The sequence below is a fragment of the Loxodonta africana genome, chromosome 10 (genome assembly GCF_030014295.1).
Source record: "Loxodonta africana isolate mLoxAfr1 chromosome 10, mLoxAfr1.hap2, whole genome shotgun sequence".
Classification (NCBI taxonomy): domain Eukaryota; kingdom Metazoa; phylum Chordata; class Mammalia; order Proboscidea; family Elephantidae; genus Loxodonta; species Loxodonta africana.
The window spans coordinates 34040225-34058252 of record NC_087351.1 but is presented as its reverse complement, the minus strand read 5'-3'; the positions used below and the strand labels follow the sequence as shown (position 1 = coordinate 34058252).

General features: G+C 44.6%; 1 protein-coding gene and 1 long non-coding RNA gene across 7 annotated transcripts in view; one reads left to right on the top strand and one right to left on the bottom strand.

The window, feature by feature from the left end:
- Positions 1-7927, top strand: part of SLC7A8 (solute carrier family 7 member 8) — a 64537-nt gene extending 56610 nt beyond the window's left edge. Inside the window, exons 7-9 of one of the 3 annotated variants that reach the window (XM_064292300.1) lie at positions 1560-1709; positions 3406-3583; positions 4123-7927. In XM_064292300.1, the coding sequence (XP_064148370.1) occupies positions 1560-1709; positions 3406-3583; positions 4123-4283 (489 nt within the window). In that variant the 3' untranslated portion in view covers positions 4284-7927. The remainder of the gene's footprint in view (positions 1-1559; positions 1710-3405; positions 3584-4122) is intronic. The other 2 variants (XM_064292301.1, XM_003420986.4) reach the window with 2 other exon arrangements.
- The window catches only part of LOC111748108 (uncharacterized), a 56455-nt gene that overhangs the window by 31032 nt on the left and 7395 nt on the right, over positions 1-18028 (bottom strand). The gene's annotated exons all lie outside the window — the stretch shown is intronic.

Here is an 18028-nt window from a genome sequence, read left to right as displayed (position 1 = left end):
TGCTGCAAATGGTTAACATGCTTGGCAGCTAACCAAAAGGTTGGAGATTCGAGTCTACCCAGAGGCACCTCAGAAGAAAGGCCTGCTGATCCACTTCTGAAAATTTGCCCATTGAAACGCCTGTGGTGCATATTTCTACTCTGACACACATGGGGCTGCCATGAGTCAGAATTGACAACTGGTTTTTTATCAAGAAAAGACTCTGAGTCCTGAAAACACGGCTCTCAGGCCAGCTCATTTCCATTCCTCCTGTCCTGCTGGGTCAGACTGAAATGACTGCTTCAAGTCTCTGCAAACGCACAAAGAAACTTCTCTTCCCCTTGCTCTCCTCCACACCTAGCTGGTCTCTGAGCACCCCCCACCCTTCACCCTCAGTCTTCTTGCCCCAGGAGGCCCTGCCAGCTTCTCAGACAACATCCTGGAAACAAATTCAGAGTATTAAGTGTCCACCAAATAGAAAAAATTGTTTAAAAAAGGAAGACTGGTAAAGTGAGAATGGAAAAAAGGAAACATGGGATGGGGGAAAAATGGAATTGAAATGAGCCCAGGGTAGAATCACTCAGACAGAGCTAAAAAAAAAAAAAAAGGAAGGAGTAAAGACACGTTCCCGTTGGGGCTTTTGGAGTTTGTTTCTGGATCCTGACTAAAACATTGAAAATTACTTTGGAGAACTGGAGAAGCAGTTAGAAACCAAAATACTGAAGCTCTCGGGAGTCAAAGGCACTGTACAACATTGGGGAGAATTTCAGAATGTTTGAATATGGGATGGGATGAAGGTCATCTTGACTGGTTAGCTGTGAAAGGTGACTGGGGAAGGCCAGTGGGCCATAAAGGGAGTTTGAGCGATAGGTGCAATACCAGGACTCAAGGCTGGTACAGCAGGAATTATTAAAATCTTCTTGATTATTCATCAAATCTCACAGGAGAACTGAACCTTTTATTGGCCTCACAAATTAGCAGAGGGAAAGAACATGGCTGCAAGAAAGCCATCGAGATGATTTTGAAGTTGGAACATGGACTCTATGAAGAAGACCACAGAGAGAACTTATGAGGGTTAAATAGAACCGGGTGCATATTAAGTGCTATATAACTGTTAAATTTAAAAAGGAAAATAAATTAGATGACTCAGCCAGAAAAAAGGATGAGGGCAAGATTAAAGCCTTAATCTGCAGTTAACAACCTTCCCTAAGGGATTAAAAAAAAAAAACTTGAGCTACAACCAAGGAAGAAACATAAAAGAAACCAGGGCTAACACATGGCGCTGTGATCAATCCAATTGTTTAAGGCCAGCACCCATTCTGATTGATTAGTGCCTGTGTCATACCAGTGGTTAAAAATTTTATCACCCCTGCAAAAATAAAGAACTTTCTGGCAATGAAGGTGTTAGTGATGCCTGGATTGGATTACTAGAGGAGGTGGTAAAGTCTCCATTTTGAGACATCCATCATAAAATGGACTCATCTAGCTGGAGGCAGGAGAATGGTCACCTGACGTGTAAACACCTCCTCCAGTCTCTGAATACCTTTCTGATCACTGACAAGCTTCTTCCATTCCCCCAGTGCATATCCACCTTGCTGATGCTGGTCACCAGCGACATGTACACACTCATCAACTACGTGGGCTTCATCAACTACCTCTTCTATGGAGTCACAATTGCTGGACAGATAGTCCTTCGCTGGAAGAAGCCTGACATCCCCCGTCCCATCAAGGTGAGAACCTCCCTTTGGGGTCCCCTCCTCCTCCTCTCCTGGCTCAGATTTTAAGTCACCTCTGTTCTTAGCTGCTGACCTCAGATCATCACCTCTCTGATGATAACAGACCCTTTGGGAAGCAAGGGACCTGTGTAACTGAGGACAGGATTAGAGAATCCTGCAGCTGAGAGAATAAAAAAAAAAAAAAATTTTTTTTTTTAAGTTATATTAATTTTTATCATGTCATTCTTTTGTTTCCTGCCACTCTAAGCCTTAAACTCTAGCTGATTTTTCAAGGCTCTCTTATCTCTCCAACATTTTTCCTGGACCCCCTAGTCTGGTCAGTCTCCTCCCTGCCCCTCTGGATAGCTGGGTTCACTTGTGCTATGTCTCTATCTCAGAATGAGTTTCATCCTCCCATCTGCCTATCCAAATTCTAGCCATTTTCCAAACGGGCCTCAAGTATCTCCTCTTCCTTGATGCTTCCAGTACAGTTCAGCCCTGCATGATCTCCCTTTATAAATGACTGTGGCTCTACATGGGAACCCTGGTGGCATAGTGGTTAAGAGCTACGGTTGCTAACCAAAAGGTTGGCAGTTTGAATCCACCAGGCACTCCCTGGAAACTCTAGGGGGCAATTCTACTCTGTCCTGTAGGGTTGCTATGAGTTGGAATCAACTGGATGGGTTTGGTTTGGTTTTTTTGGTGGCCCTACACAGAGCAGAGTGCTCAATGAATCTATTGGTTGCTAAAAGGAGTAACTTTGGGATAGGAATAAATGGGGAAGTTTAAAACAAAACATGCATGCTACAGTGCTATGGGTTCTCCTGTAGGTTAAAAGAGTAGAGAGTAACCCTGAGCCGATTCGAACAATGCTATTCTGGAAACAGAGGGAGACTAGATGCTTCTAGAAGGTTCTTCCACCTGGGGACTCAAGGGCTCCCCAGATCTCTCAATCCCCCACTGGCATTTCCACTACCACTTTTCCACCACACTGAGAAAACTTGCTAGAAAGGAAGAGGAGGTCAAATAACTCCCCTCCTCACCACACACATACAAGGAGGAGAAAGAGGAATCTTGGGAATTCTCCACGTGTTTGACAAAAAGGAGTGAATTCCTTGATGCTTCTTTTTGAAGTAAAGTCAAGGCCCTAGGCTGCTTTATACTATGTTGGGTTTCCTGATTTCTTGAGTCTTGGCAGGTTTGTCTTTTTAAAATCCTTGAGAGAAACATACTGGGGCTGATCCTGGGAAGGGGCATGGACAGTCAGCACACTGTGCCTAGAAGTGGAAGAGAAGCAGGGAGTCTGACTGACCCAGGTCATTTCCTTCCTGCCCTTCATGCTCTTCTCCACCCAAGGACCTCAGCAAGTATACACCCAAGTTTCCTAGTCCCCATGGGCTCCCCTGGCTGCCACGAGCCTATGACATGGATAATGAAGCCTTGTCTATTCCATCCAGGAGGGAGGAAATGGACAATGAGGATCATTCCCTCCCTAGCTCCCCTGTCCTCTTCCTGTCCCACTGCCCAAGTTCACCAACATTTATTGACATGGTACCTGCCATATCAGAGTTTGGAGTGTGGGAGCCATAGAACTGAGTGAAGCCTGGCTTCTGTCCCCAAAGAAGCTTCACTGTGGGTGAAGAGGCGGGAGGATGCCCTGATCCTTAGCTGCAGCTCCAACCAGCTAACAGTGCCTCTGCTCCAACTACAGATCAGCCTGCTCTTCCCCATCATCTACTTGCTGTTCTGGGCCTTCCTGCTGGTCTTCAGCCTGTGGTCAGAGCCTGTGGTGTGTGGCATCGGCTTGGCCATCATGCTGACAGGCGTACCCGTCTATTTCCTGGGTGTTTACTGGCAACACAAGCCCAAGTGTTTCAATGACTTCATTGGTGAGTTGTTGAAGGTTCTGGATGGCTAAAGGGGCTCCTGGTCTAGAATAGAGTGATCAGTGGTCTGCAGGGCAGGCCTACCAGGATTAGAAGGTCTAGGTTCATCTTAACCTGGGTCCAAAGAGCTCTGGAGAAGAAGCCAGTAGCAGGAAAACCCAGATGTCTTCCCAGAGATCTCTGAGAAGAGTTGACGTTTCTATACAAGCCTTAGACCTGCAAGAATATGCAACCAATTAGCCATCCTGCAGGAGCTTCCCTGGGCTGGGTGGAGGCCAGCGTAGACCCTGGAATTGGCGGTTAATGTAAGGAAGGAGGAAGACTCGGGCCTTGATGAACAAGAGGCAGCTGGCAGAAACAGGCTACCCAGAAGACACAGGAGGCAGGTGAGGTGGCCATCCCCTGGAAAGGGAGTCTCCTAAAGACACTGGCTGTGTGCTGAGGCAGAACCTGAGGCAAGAGAGATGAGAAAGGCCATGGCCTGGTTGGTGGGGTTAGAGGGACACTCAGCACTGACTTGGTTCTTGTCTGTTCTCCTGCAGAGTTGCTAACCCTGGTGAGCCAAAAGATGTGTATGGTCGTGTACCCCAAGACAGAGGTGAGCTCAAGAGCAGAGGAGATGACTGAGGAGATGGAAGAGCAGCATCAGCCCATGTACTCTCCCACTCCCTCCAAGGAGAAGGAATCCGAGGACCAGCCCTAAGCCTGAGGACTGCCACACCCCTCTCAGCTGGCTCCTCCCTCCTTCAGCCCCCTTTCTGCCCTACTTCCCTGTCTGCGGTCCCCCCAACACACACACACATACCCTTCTGTCAGACAGGGGCAGGACCTGGAAATGGGTGGTAAGAAGTTGTAAACAAAGATACTAATATTTGGACCCAAAGAATGAGCCTCTAACCCCCAGGTCCCACACAAGGGCTGTCCATGCTCTGAGCTGCTCAGAGCCCTCCCTCCCAGCACACTCCCTCAGTTGCCTTCTCAGGAACCTGAGTTCAGTACTGCTTTCCCTCCCTGTTCCTGAGCCCACGGGAAGGCTTCAGCTCAGAGAGGAGGGACAGACTCAAGCAAATATGTCAGCATTGAAGGTCAGCTAGAGAGACCTGGGACCCAAGAAATCAGAGGGGATGCTTCCCTCCACCCTCTTCCCCACCCACTCCCTACTATTCCTCCACCCACCCACCCCAGCCTGGGCTCCCTGTCCAGAGTGAGGCTTCCTTCAGGATACCACCTCCCCACTGAGCTAAGGACCAAGGAGAAGGAGAACTGCCCCCTCCCCCTGACTCCCGGCAGGCCTGTGGAAGATATCAAGAAAGGCTCAGCTTACAAAAGCCCAGCTCTGCCCCTGCATCCTGCCTCCAACTTGGTGTCAAAGCTTCCTGAACCCAGAAAGCATTTTATTTTCCATGTAGCGACAGAGCTTCTCCCCTAATGACAAAACAGCCCAGCTCCTCCTCCTGCCCCGTGCATGGAAAGGAGCAGTTACCCTATTTTCCCAGCAGCTACTCCCCCCAGCACACCCACAGAGCCAGTGCCACCAGCCACCTGTGGTCATGCCCTTTTCCTCCTCTCTGGACCTTGGCTCTGGGAAGGATCCCCAAGCCCTTCAGGCCAGACTTTGGAGCCAAATCAGCCTTAAGTCACCTCGCATCCAAAAACTGGGCTTAAAAATACTCCCTTACTTCTAACCCTCAGGACAGACCTGGTATTAAATGCTTCCCTAGAAGAGGGGAGAGGGCACTTTCCCGTCTCCCCAGAGGAGCCCATTCCATAACCTCAGAGACTGTTTGGGGAGAGTGTTTTCTGAAAGCTGATTCAGATAACCCCTTCCTCCTTTCGGGTCTTACCTTCCTGTCTTTGGACAGCATCTAGGGCAAGATGATAGGGCAGTGGCAAAATGGCACCCACTTTAGAGACCCTGAGAAGGTCCCTCCTTAGACAGCCCCCCTCACTGTCCTGAGGTAGCTGTGGTACGTGGGCTTCTGACCGTCCTGCAGGCAGACACTGCATTTCCCTGTGCTTCTGGCCTGGTACCCTGCCCAGTCACTCCTGTTATGCTAAGGACATAGGATTTCCACTGACTTCCCATTCCATCTGCTTAAACTAGAATACCCAGCAAGCCCCTCCTGCCTGGGTTGGATCTCCCAGCTTCCCTTCCGACTTGCCTGACCCATTGTCAGTGAGGTGCTTGGTTTGGTCTGAGTTATGACCCCTTCAGAGTAGACACTAGGTGGCCTGGGGTTGGTCCTGGAGGGTCAGGGTACCATTCTCTTTTCCCCTGTCTTATTCTTCCAGCCTCCTCCCCTCCTTCAGTTATTGTTTTTTGTAAAGTGGATGCCTTACTTTTTGGATAAATATTTTTGAAGCTGGTATTTCTATTTCTTTTGGATTTTTTTTTTTTTTTTAATGTAAGCTTGTTTTGGAGAGGTGGGTTAGTTAGAACCTGGATACCCGGATAATGATCTTCTGTCCTTGAGTTGGTTTGAGTTTTAGAGTTCTGTTTGTTTTATGGAGGGTTTTTTTTTTTCTTTCGATATAATAAAATTTTAAATGGAAATAAAGTATTTGGTGGTGCTGACAATTAAATGCCTTTCTGAGCCACAGACGCTAGACATTTCCTGCCTTAGTTAGGAGGTCTTTGGTTGCCAAGTTCTTTCTAGGATGGCATTCCTAAAGCCTCTCACTCTCCATAACTTTGAGCTGTCCCAGGAACTTGCACCAGGGCGTTCAAACAGCTACCTCACGTTTTTCAATCAAAAACACTCTGTTTTATATTTCGGCGAGTGACAAAGCATTACGTTCCTGCTCTGTGCACTGTACTGAGAGCCTGCAAACTAGCTAGCTGGGAAGAAGAAATTCATTGCTACTCAAGGTTGGAATGTGAACAAAGTAGAGACAGTGCCAAGCTGAGCCGGGGGAGGCCAAGTCAGGGGTGGTCACCCAGAGGCTTGGTCAGCCTGAGCTGAGTGGTAAAGGAAGTGATGGGCTGACACTGTGGAGAGGGGAAATTAGAAGAGCATCCAGCTGGGTTCAAGGGCCTTGATGGAAGGAACTGAGGGGTAAGGTTGAGGAGCACCGACAGGGCTGGCCCGTAAAGTGTTACAGGTGTGAGGCTTGGTTCACGCAGCTGTACAGAGCCATGTGAGATGAATATTTCTAAGTGGAAGATTAGGAAGACTGTTGGATGAGGACAAGGAAAAAGGAGGGAAGTAGTTAAGGCGGGGGTAAGGATGACATACCTCCTCGTGTTTTGAGGTAATTTTTAGAGGAAGTTGATGAGATTAGAACCAGTCTTGGCTTCTGTGTTCCTCCCCTTGTGGGCAGTTCTCCCAGTGACCTGTCCTGGAATGGCATCATTCTAGAGCCAACACTGCTGACAGACTAGGCAGGAGTTGGGGAGGGGAGGTGTTAAGACATCACCCTTCACCATCTGGGACAATGTGAGGACAGAGGCAGGCAAGATGCCTCCACTCCCAGGCTTGGCCTGACCCCAACACTCCTGCTTTGTGGCTGCCATTCTTCCAGACTGAAGCTGGAGGCCCTCCGAATAGCTGGGAGTCCAGATACTTGGCACCTAGTTCAGCTCAGTCACTAAACAGTTGTGTGTCCTTGGACAAGTCCCTTCCCCTTTGTAGCAATTTTGAAGAAAAAGAAAGTTGAACATTATTTCAAAGAGCTGCTCAATCTCCAAACATTCGGAAGTCCTAGGATCCCTTCAGGTTATCAGCCCCTCCTGAAAGTGCAAGAGTAAGACTGGGCAGAGGTTAGCTTTGTGCAAGCGTCTGTTTTCCAAGCCTCATATCCTCATATCCTCTCCCCCATACATTTTCCTTTCCCTGTGCCAACAGAGGTCCTTCCCATGTTGCCCCATTCTGGCAAGTCCAAAAACCCAGTTGCCATGGAGTCAGTTTTGACTCATGGCGACCCCATGTGTTGCAGAGTAGAACTGCACTCTGCAGTATTCCTACCTGCAACCTCTCAGAAGCAGATTGCCAGGCCTTTCAGTTAGTAGTTGAGAGCTTAACCATTTTCACCACCCAGGCACTCCCTGGCAAGTCCAGCCCTCCCCAAGCCCCTCTCACTCCATGGAAACAATTGTCCTTGAGGAGAAGGGAGGCCTTTCTCTATTTAAGGGGATACCTGCTAATCTTTTCAACCTGGTCAAATGGGCAAATGTGGATCTCTTACTAGGTAAACTTTTTTTTTTTTTTAACCTGGGCCAGCTTTTTATTCTATCTTAACCCTACCTGTGCCTTTAATGCTAGGAATTTCAGATACCCAACTTTAGGGAATTTGGGAGCCTTTTAGAGGTCACTGAACTCATAGCAAGGAGCTCTGGTGGCACAGTGGTTAAAGCACTCAGCTGCTAACTGAAGGGTCAGTGGTAAATCTTTACTTCTGTAAAGATTTACAGCTTGGAAGCCCTATGGGGCAGTTCTACTCTGTTCTGTAGGGTCGCTATGAGTTGGAATCGACTTGACAGCAGTGGGTTTGGTTTTGGTTTTAAAATCATAGCTGTTTATGCATTCATTTCTTAATACAGTCAAGACAACAAATCTTTTTGTGACCATGGTATCCAAGGAATTTGCTATAGGCTGTGGGAATAGCAAACCTATTCTTGAAATTTTCAAGTCAGCACAGTCTTCAAACATTGTGTTGTATTGTCCCCATGTTGTTGTTGTGTCATCAAGTCAATTCTGACTCATGTGGTTGTTGTTAAGTGCCTTGTGAGTTGGTTCTGACTCCTAGTGACCCTATGTACAATAGAAAGAAACACTGCCAGGTCTTAAACTTTCCTCACAATCTTTACTATGTTTGAGCCCATTGCTGCAGCCACTGTGTCAATTCATCTCGTTGAGGGTCTTCCTCTTTTTCACTGACTCTCTACTTTACCAAGCATAGTGTCCTTCTCCAGGGACCAGTTCCTCCTGATAACATGTCCAAAGTAGGTAAGACGAAGTCTCGCCATCTTCGCTTCTAAGGTACATTCTGGCTATACTTTTTCCAAGACAGATTTGCTCATTCTTCTGGAGGTTCATGGTATATTCATTATTCTTTGCCAACACCTTAATTCAAAGGCATCAATTCTTCTTCGGTCTTCCTTACTCATTGTCCAGCTTTTGCATGCATATAAGGCAAAAACACTATGGCTGAAGAAAATGGGAGGCCTCACACTACCTGATTTTAGAACCTAATTTTTTTTTTATACCACCATGGTAGTCAAAACAGCCTGGTACTGGTACAGTAACAGACACATAGACCAATGGAACAGAACTGAGAACCCAGATGTAAACCCATCCACCTACGAGCAGCTGATATTTGACAAAGGACCAAAATCCATTAAATGGGGGAAAGATAATCTCTTTAACAAATGGTGCTGGTATAACTGGATATCCATCTGTAAAAAACAAATGAAACAGGACCCATACCTCACACCATACACAAAAATTAACTCAAAATGGATCAAAGACCTAAATATAAAATCTAATACAATAAAGATCATGGAAGAAAAAATAGGTACAATGCTAGAGGCCCTAATACAATGCACAAATAGTATATGAGACCTAACTAACAATGCACAAATAGCAGAAAAGAAACTAGATAACTGGGAGTTCCTAAATATCAAACATTTATGTTCATCTAAAGACTTCACCAAAGAGTAAAAAGAGAATCTACAGACTTGGAAAAAAAAAATTGGCTATGACATATCCAATAAGGGTCTAATATCTAAAATCTACAAGATACTACAACACCTCCACAACAAAAAGACAAATAAACCAATTAAAAAATGGACAAAGAAGAACATGGTGCCGTAGACAGAAGCACCACGTCATCCCTCCACAGCGAAGACCCAAAAAACTAAGTAAAACAGAGACAAATGTCAATCCTAGAACCCTAAGTGTCAAATGAAGGGATAAAGGACTCAACCAAGCACCAAATGGAATAAGAAACTGAGAGGACAGACAGCAAGGAGAGATATGGAGTGGAGGTCCTCTATCAGTTAACATGGCATGGATTTGCCATCTTGGACTCAGCCACCGAGATCAGCAGACAGTAGAACGGAAGGCAGCTTCACAGAGCTCCCAGCAAGGGACAGAGCACCCGATAACTAGTGATACATAGTTTCTCACTCCCCACTCTTCTTCCCCCTGCCAAGGTTCCTTGGCAAGGGATACACTGGTTCCATGCCCCTTGGATTCACCCCACCCACACAGTTGCTGTTGCTTTTTTCTACTTCTTTTGGTTTCTTCTCTCTCTCACACATTTGTCCTTTCCTTTCTCTTGAACACCTGGCTCCATGTGCCATCTCTGCTCCTTCTTGATAGGCTGTGAAGTACCGCTTGGCTGGGGAACCACTCCCTGGTCCACGTTGCCATGCCGGTGGGCTCCCTGGGGGCATTTTTTTCTTTTTTCCTTTTTGTTTTTCTTCGTTTCTCACCTCTAATCTTCCTTCTTTTCCTGTCTCCTGAATACCTAGCACTGTGTGCCATCTCTGCTCCTTCTAGAAAGTCTGTGCAGTACTGCTCAACTTGGGAGCCACTTCCCTGGTCCACACTGCCAAGCCGTTGGCTCCCATGGGGATTTTTTTTCCCTTTCTTTTCTCAGTTTCTTATCTCTACCATCCTTCCTTTCTTTTCTCCTGAACACCTGGTGCCATGTACCATCTCTGCTCCTTCTAGATAGGCTGTGCAGTGCCACTCAGCTAGGGAACCACTTCCCTGGTCTGCACCACCACACCAGTGGGCTTCCTCAGGGCATTTTTTTTTTCTTTTTCTCTTCTTTTCTTGGTTTCTTGTCTCTCTCTACCATCCTTCTTTACCCTTCTGAACACCTGGCACCATGTGCCATCTCTGCTTCTTGACAGGCCGTGTAGGGTAGCTCAGCTGGGGACCTGCTTCTGGTGGGCTCCCTGGGCGGATTTTTTTTTTCTTTCTTTCATTTTTTTCCTCAGTCTTGTGTCTCTCTACCTTCCTTCCTCACCCTTCCTCCTGAACACCTGGCACCATGTGCCATCTCCACTCATTCGTGATCGGCTGTGTAGCACCACTCAGCTAGGGACCCACTTCTGATGGGTTCCTCTGGAGCATTGTTTTCCTTACTTTTTCTTCTTTTTTTCCTCGGTTTCTTGTCTCTGTGTTCCTTTGTTTCCTTCCTCCCAACCACCTGGCATCCTTCTTTCTTTTCTGTTTCTCGTCTCTCTCTACTTTCCTTCCATTCCTTTCTCATGACCACCTGGCTGCGTGTGCCTTTCTCTCTCTCTTTTTTGTTTTTAATCTAGTTTCTTATCTCTCTCTCCCTTCTTTCCTTTCCTTTCTCCCACCTACCTAGCTGCATGTGCTGTATCTGCCCCTTCTTGACAGGCTGTGCCTCACCATCCAGCTAGAAAACCACCAACACATGGCTTCCCCTGGTTTTCACTACTCCAATGGTAGGCTCCCTCATCACTATTTTTTTTTTTTTTTTTGGCTCCTCTTTCTCTTCTTTCCCACACCCACTTAGCTCCAGATGTCACAACCTTACCCCTCCTTCCTGCCTATCTGCACCATGCACTGAGCATCATACCCCTGAGCAGCACAAGCACGGTCTACCGGAACCTGCCCTGCACTGATCCCTGGCCTTGCCCTGTCGGCTGCAGTACACACCACAAATGACCCATCCCAGCCCCTCCCCCTCTGTTGGACCTGCCCCACTGCACCATAGCTGAGCAACTGGCCTTGCCCATTGGACAAGGTGGTGAGAAGTATCATGCCCACAGACAAGCAAACAACAAAGAATGCCCAGCCAGCCTGCTCAGACATAAGCAAATAAAACAAAAAAGCAGGATGAAACAATCAATAAATGAAGAAAATAGTTACTTAATGTCCTGAAGACAGCAGACAATAATATCAAAACATACTAAAAAAAAAGACTGGATGGTTCCAGTAAGTATCCAAAATGAAACACCAGATGATACCTTCCAGCAGAAGAAAAAGTGCTGGAATTACCTGATAGGGAATTCAAATCTCTAATATTCAAGGCTATCGAAGAGTTGACGGAAAAAGAAGACAAAAATGAGGAGAAAATAGACAAGATCATGGAAAAGACAGACAAAACCATGGAAGAATTCAGGAAAATAATACAGGAACAAAATGCCACAGTAAATTCACAACTAGAAATCATACAAAAATAGCAATTAGAAATCCAAAAGATAAACAAGATTTCAGAAATGGACAGTGTCATAGAAGGTTTGAGGAGCAAGTCTGAAACAATGGGAGGCAGGATCAGCAAAATTGAAAACAAATCCTTGGATACCACTTTGTTTGAGGAAAAATCAGAGAAAAGAATGAAGAAACAATGTGGGATACAATCAAAAGGAAAAATTTGCTAGTGATCGGAGTTTGAGAACAGGGGGAGAAAATGGAAAACACAGAGAGGATCATTAAAGAATTGCTGACAGAAAACTTCCCTAATATCATGAAAGATGAAAACCTGACCATCCAAGAAGCTCAACAAACCCCAGACAGGATAGACCCAAAAGAAAATCATATCATAATCACACTTTCTAAAACCAAAGACAAAGAAAGAATCCTGAGAGCATTTCAAGAAAAATGAAAAATCATATACAGATGGGAACAATAAGACTAAGCTCTGATTACCAGGCAGAAAACATGCAGGCAAGAAGGCAACAGTATGACATACATAAAATCTTGAAAGAAAAAAATTGCCAACAAAGAGTAATATATCCTGCAAAACCCTCAATCAAATATGATGGTGAAATTAGAACATTTCCAGGTAAACAGAAATTAGGGGAATATGTAAAACCCAAACCAAACTTACAAGAATTATTACAAGGAGTCCTTCGGTTAGAGAACCAATAGCATCAGACGACAGCCTGAATCTAGGATGCAAGACCACATTAGGTACCAACCTAGGTAATAAACTCTCAAGGATAAATCAAAACTAAAATATTTACAACAGGGAACCAGAGAGGTTAATCTGTAAATTACAACAATGTCAAGACAATAAAAGAGGGAATAAACAGTGTATGTATAGAATTTTCAAATGGAGAGCCAGTCAAGGCGATACCAAGTAATAAAAGACCAGTTCAAACTTAGGAAGATAAGGGTAATTTAAAGGTAACCACAAAGAAAGTTAACAAATCTACTCATCAAAATAAAGAAGAAAAACATAAAGTCTCAGTAAACACAAAATCTAGAAAAATGAAAGAGACAGGCAATCACAAAAGGACAAATATTGTACGAAACCACTACCATAAAAACTCATGAAAAGATTTACACAAAAGAAAAAAATCTTTGATGGTTACGAAGGAGGGGGAGGGTTGGGGAGGAAAAAACACTAAGTGGACAATAGATAAGTGGTAACTTTGGTGAAGGGTAAGACAGTACACAATACTGGGGAAGTCAGCACAACTTGACAAAGGCAAGGTCATGGAAGCTCCATAGATACATCCAAACTCCCTGAGGGACCAAATTACTGGTCTGAGGGCTGTGGGGACCATGGTCTCTAGGAACATCTAGCTCAACTGGCATAAAAGACCAGACTTACTGTTCTGACAGAGATTGGAGAAACCCCAAGAGTATGGCGCAACACCCTTTTAGCTCAGTAATGAAGTCACTCCTGAGGTTCACCCTTCAGCTGAAGATTAGACAGGCCCATAAAACAAAATGAGACTAAATGGGCACACCAAACCAGGGGCAAGGGCAAGAAGCCAAGAGGGGACAGAGGAGCCTAAGTTTGAGAAGAGGAGAGCGTTGACATGTTGTGGGTTTGGCAACCAATGTCACAAAACAATATGTGTATTAACTGTTAGTGAAAAGCTAGTTTCCTCTGTAAACCTTCATTTAAAGTATAATAAAAAAAAAAAAGTAAAAAAATGGGCAAAGGATGTGAACAGACACTTCCCCAAAGAAGACATTCAGGCAGCTAACAGACACATGAGGGAATGCTCAGGACCATTAGCCGTTAAAGAAATGCAAATTAAAACTACAAGGCTGGCACTAATCCAAAAAACATGAAATAACAAATGTTGGCAAGGTTATGGAGAAATTGGAACTTTTATGCACAGCTGGTAGGAATGTAAAATGGTACAACCACTTTGGAAAATGATATGGCGCTTCTTAAAAAGCTAGAAATAGACATACCATATGATCCAGCAATTCCACTCCTAGGACTATACCCAAGAGAAATAAGAGCCATCACATGAATAGACATATGCACACCCATGTTCGTTGCAGCACTATTCACAACAGCAAAAAGACAGAAACAACCTAAATACCCACCAACAGACAAATGAATAAACAAATTATGGTATATACAGACAATGGAATACTATGCAACGATAAAGAACGATGATGAATCCTTGAAAGAGCTTACAACATGGATGAATCTGGACGGCATTATGCTGAGTAAAATAAGTCGGTCACAAAAGGACAAATATGGTATGAGACCACTATTATGAGAACTCAAGAAAAGGTTATGAGGGTGGGGAGGGACAAGGAGGGGAAATCACTAACTAGATAAGTAAACAAGGATCAACTTTGGTGATGGGAAGGACAATACACGATACAGGGGAAGTCAGCACAACTGGACCAAAGCAAAAGCCAAGAAGTTTCCTGGACACATCCAAACACTTTGAGGGACAGAGTAGCTGGGGCTGGGGCCTGGGAACCAGTTTTGGGCACATCTAGGTCAATTGGCATAACATAGTTTATAAAGAAAATGTTCTACATCCCATTTTGGTAAGTTGCCTCTGGGGTCTTAAAAGCGTGCAAGCAGCCATCTAAGATACATCAATTTGTCCCATCCCACTTGGAACAAAGGAGAATGAAGAAAACCAAAGACATAAAGAAAATACTAGCTCAAAGGACTAAAGGACCAAATGAACCAGAGGCTCCACCAGCCTGAGACCAGAAGAACTAGATAGTGCCCAGCTACCAACACGAACCTCCTGACAGGGAACACAACAGAAAGTCCCAGAAAAAGGGGGAGAAAAACAAAGAACAGAACTCAAATTTACATAAAAAGACCAGACTTAATGGTCTGACAGAGACTGGAGGAACCCCAGAAACTATGGGCCCTGGACGCACTGTTAACCCAGAACAGAAACCATTCCTGAAGCCTACTCTTTAGGCAAAGATTTAGACAGGGCTATTTTTTATAAAACAAAAAATAACACACCTGAGGAATGTGCTTCTTAGTTCAATCATATATACAAGACCAAACGGGCAGCTCCTGTCCAAAGGCAGGATGAGAAGGCAGAAAGAGACAACCCACCACTGCCGTCGAGTCGATTCTGCTATGAGTCGGAGAACTGGTCAAATGGACACAGGGAACCCGGAGTGGAAAGGGGGAGTGTCATGGATTGAAATGTGTCCCCCCAAAATATGTGTCAACGTGGTTAAGCCATGACTCCCAGTATTGTGTCGTTGTCCTCCATTTTGTGATTGATATAATTTTCCTGTTGTTGTTAGGTGCCATCGAGTTGGTTCCGACTCATAGCGACCCCACGCACAACAGAATGAAACACTGCCAGGTCCTGCACCATCCTTACAATCTCTGCTATGCTTGAGCTCACTGCCGCAGTCACCATGTCAATCCACCTCACTGAGGGTCTTCCTCTTTTCCGCTGACCCTGTACTCTGCCAAGCATGATGTCCTTCTTCAGAGACTGATCCCTCCTGACAATATGTCCAAAGTATGTAAGACACAGTTTCACCATCCTTGCCTCTAAGGAGCATTCTGGCTGTACTTCTTCCAAGACAGATTTGTTCATTCTTTTGGCAGTCCATGGTATATTCAATATTCTTCACCAACACCACAATTCAAAGGCGTCAATTCTTCTTCGGTCTTCCTTATTCATTGTCCAGCTTTCACATGCATATGATGTGATTGACCCATAGCTTGGGTCAGGCGCACCTTAGTTTTCAAGGTGACATCTTTACTCTTCAACACTTTGAAGAGGTTCTTTGTAGCAGATTTACCCAATGCAATGCGTCTTTTGATTTCTTGACTGCTGCTTCCACGGCTATTGATTGTGAATTCAAGTAAAATGAAATCCTTGACAATTTCAATCTTTTCTCCGTTTACCATGATGTTGCTCATTGGTCCAGTTGTGAGGATTTTTGTTTTCTTTATGTTGAGGTGCAATCCGTACTGAAGGCTGTGGTCTTTGATCTTCATTAGTAAGTGCTTTAAGTCTTCAATTTCAGCAAGCAAGGTTGTGTCATCCGCGTAGCGCAGGTTGTTAATGAGTCTTCCTCCAATCCTGATGCCCCGTTCTTCTTCATATAGTCCAGCTTCTCAGATTATTTGCTCAGCATACAGGTTGAATAGGTATGGCAAAAGGATACAACCTTGACGTACACCTTTCCTGACTTTAAACCAATCAGTATCCCCTTGCTCTGTCCGAACAACTGCCTCTTGACCTATGTAAAGCTTCCTCATGAGCACAATTAAGTGTTCTGAAATTTATGTTAACCATAGTTTGTTATGATCCACACAGTCAAATGCCTTTGCATAGTCATAAAACAGAGGCAAACATCCTTCTGGTATTCTCTGCTTTCAGCCAGGATCCATCTGACATCACCAATGATATTCCCAGTTCCACGTCCTCTTCTGAAACCGGCCTGAATTTCTGGCAGTTCTCTGTCAATATACTGCTGCAGCCGTTTTTGAATGATTTTCAGCAAAATCTTGCTTGCATGTGATATTAATGATATTGTTCTATAATTTCCACATTAGGTTGGATCACCTTTCTTGGGAATAGGCATAAATATGGATCTCTTCCAGTCAGTTGGCCAGGAAGCTGTCTTCCATATTTCTTGGCACAGGCGAGTGAGCACCTCCAGTGCTGCATCTGCTTGCTGAAACATCTCAATTGATATTCCATCAATTCCTGGAGCCTTGTTTTCGCCAGTGCCTTCAGAGCAGCTTGGACTTCTTCCTTCAGTACCATCGGTTCCTGGTCATATGCCACCTCTTGAAATGGTTGAATATCGACTAATTCTTTTTGGTATAATGACTCTGTGTATTTCTTCCATCTTCTTTTGATGCTTCCTGCGCCATTTAATATTTTCCCCATAGAATCCTTCACTATTGCAACTCGAGGCTTGAATTTTTTCTTCAGTTCTTTCAGCTTGAGAAACACCGAGCGTGTTCTTCCCTTTTGGTTTTCCATCTCCAGCTCTTTGCACGTGTCATTATAATACTTTACTTTGTCTTCTCGAGAGGCCCTTTGAAATCTTCTGTTCGGTTCTTTTACTTCATCAGTTCTTCCTTTTGCTTTAGCTGCTTGACGTTCGAGAGCCAGTTTCAGAGTCTCCTCTGACATCCGTCTTGGTCTTGTCTTTCTTTCCTGCCTTTTCAATGACCTCTTGGTTTCTTTATGTATGATGTCCTTGATGTCATTCCACAACTCATCCGGTCTTTGGTCACTAGTGTTCAATGCGTCAAATCTATTCTTCAGATGGTCTCTAAATTCAAGTGGGATATACTCAAGGTCATATTTTGCCTCTCATAGACTTGCTCTGGTTTTCTTCAGTTTCAGCTTGAACTTGCATATGAGCAATGGATGGTCCGTTCCACAGTCGGCCCCTGACGATATTGTCCTGACTGATGATATTGAGCTTTTCCATCATCTCTTTCCATAGATGTAGTCAATTTGATTTCTGTGTATTCCATCTGGCGAGGTCCATGTGTATAGTCGCCGTTTATATTGATGAAAGAAGGTATTTGCAATGAAGTCGTTGGTCTTGCAAAATTCTATCATTCGATCTCCGGCATTGTTTCTATCACCAAGGCCCTATTTTCCGACTACTGATCCTTCTTCTTTGTTTCCAACTTTTGCATTCCAATCACCAGTAATTATCAATGCATCTTGATTATATGTTTGATCAATTTCAGACTGCAGCAGCTGATAAAAATTTTCTATTTCTTCATCTTTGGCCCTAGTGGTTGGTGCGTAAATTTGAATAATAGTCGTATTAACTGGTCTTCCTTGTAGGTGTATGGATATTATCCTATCACTGACAGCGTTGTACTTCAGGATACATTCTGAAGCGTTCTTTTTGACGATGAATGCAACACCATTCCTCTTCAAGTTGTCATTCCCAGCACAGGAGACTATATGATTGTCCGATTCAAAATGGCCAATACCAGTCCTTTTCAGCTTACTAATGTCTAGGATATTGATGTTTATGTGTTCCATTTCATTTTTGACGATTTCCAATTTTCCTAGATTCATACTTCGTACATTCCGGGTTCCGATTATTAATGGATGTTTAAAGCTGTTTTGTCTCATTTTGAGTTGTGCCACATCAGCAAATGAAGGTCCCAAAAGCTTTACTCCATCCACGTCATTAAGGTCGACTCTACTTTGAGGAGGCAGCTCTTTCCCAGTCATCTTTTGAATGCCTTCCAACCTGGGGGGCTCATCTTCCAGCACTACATCAG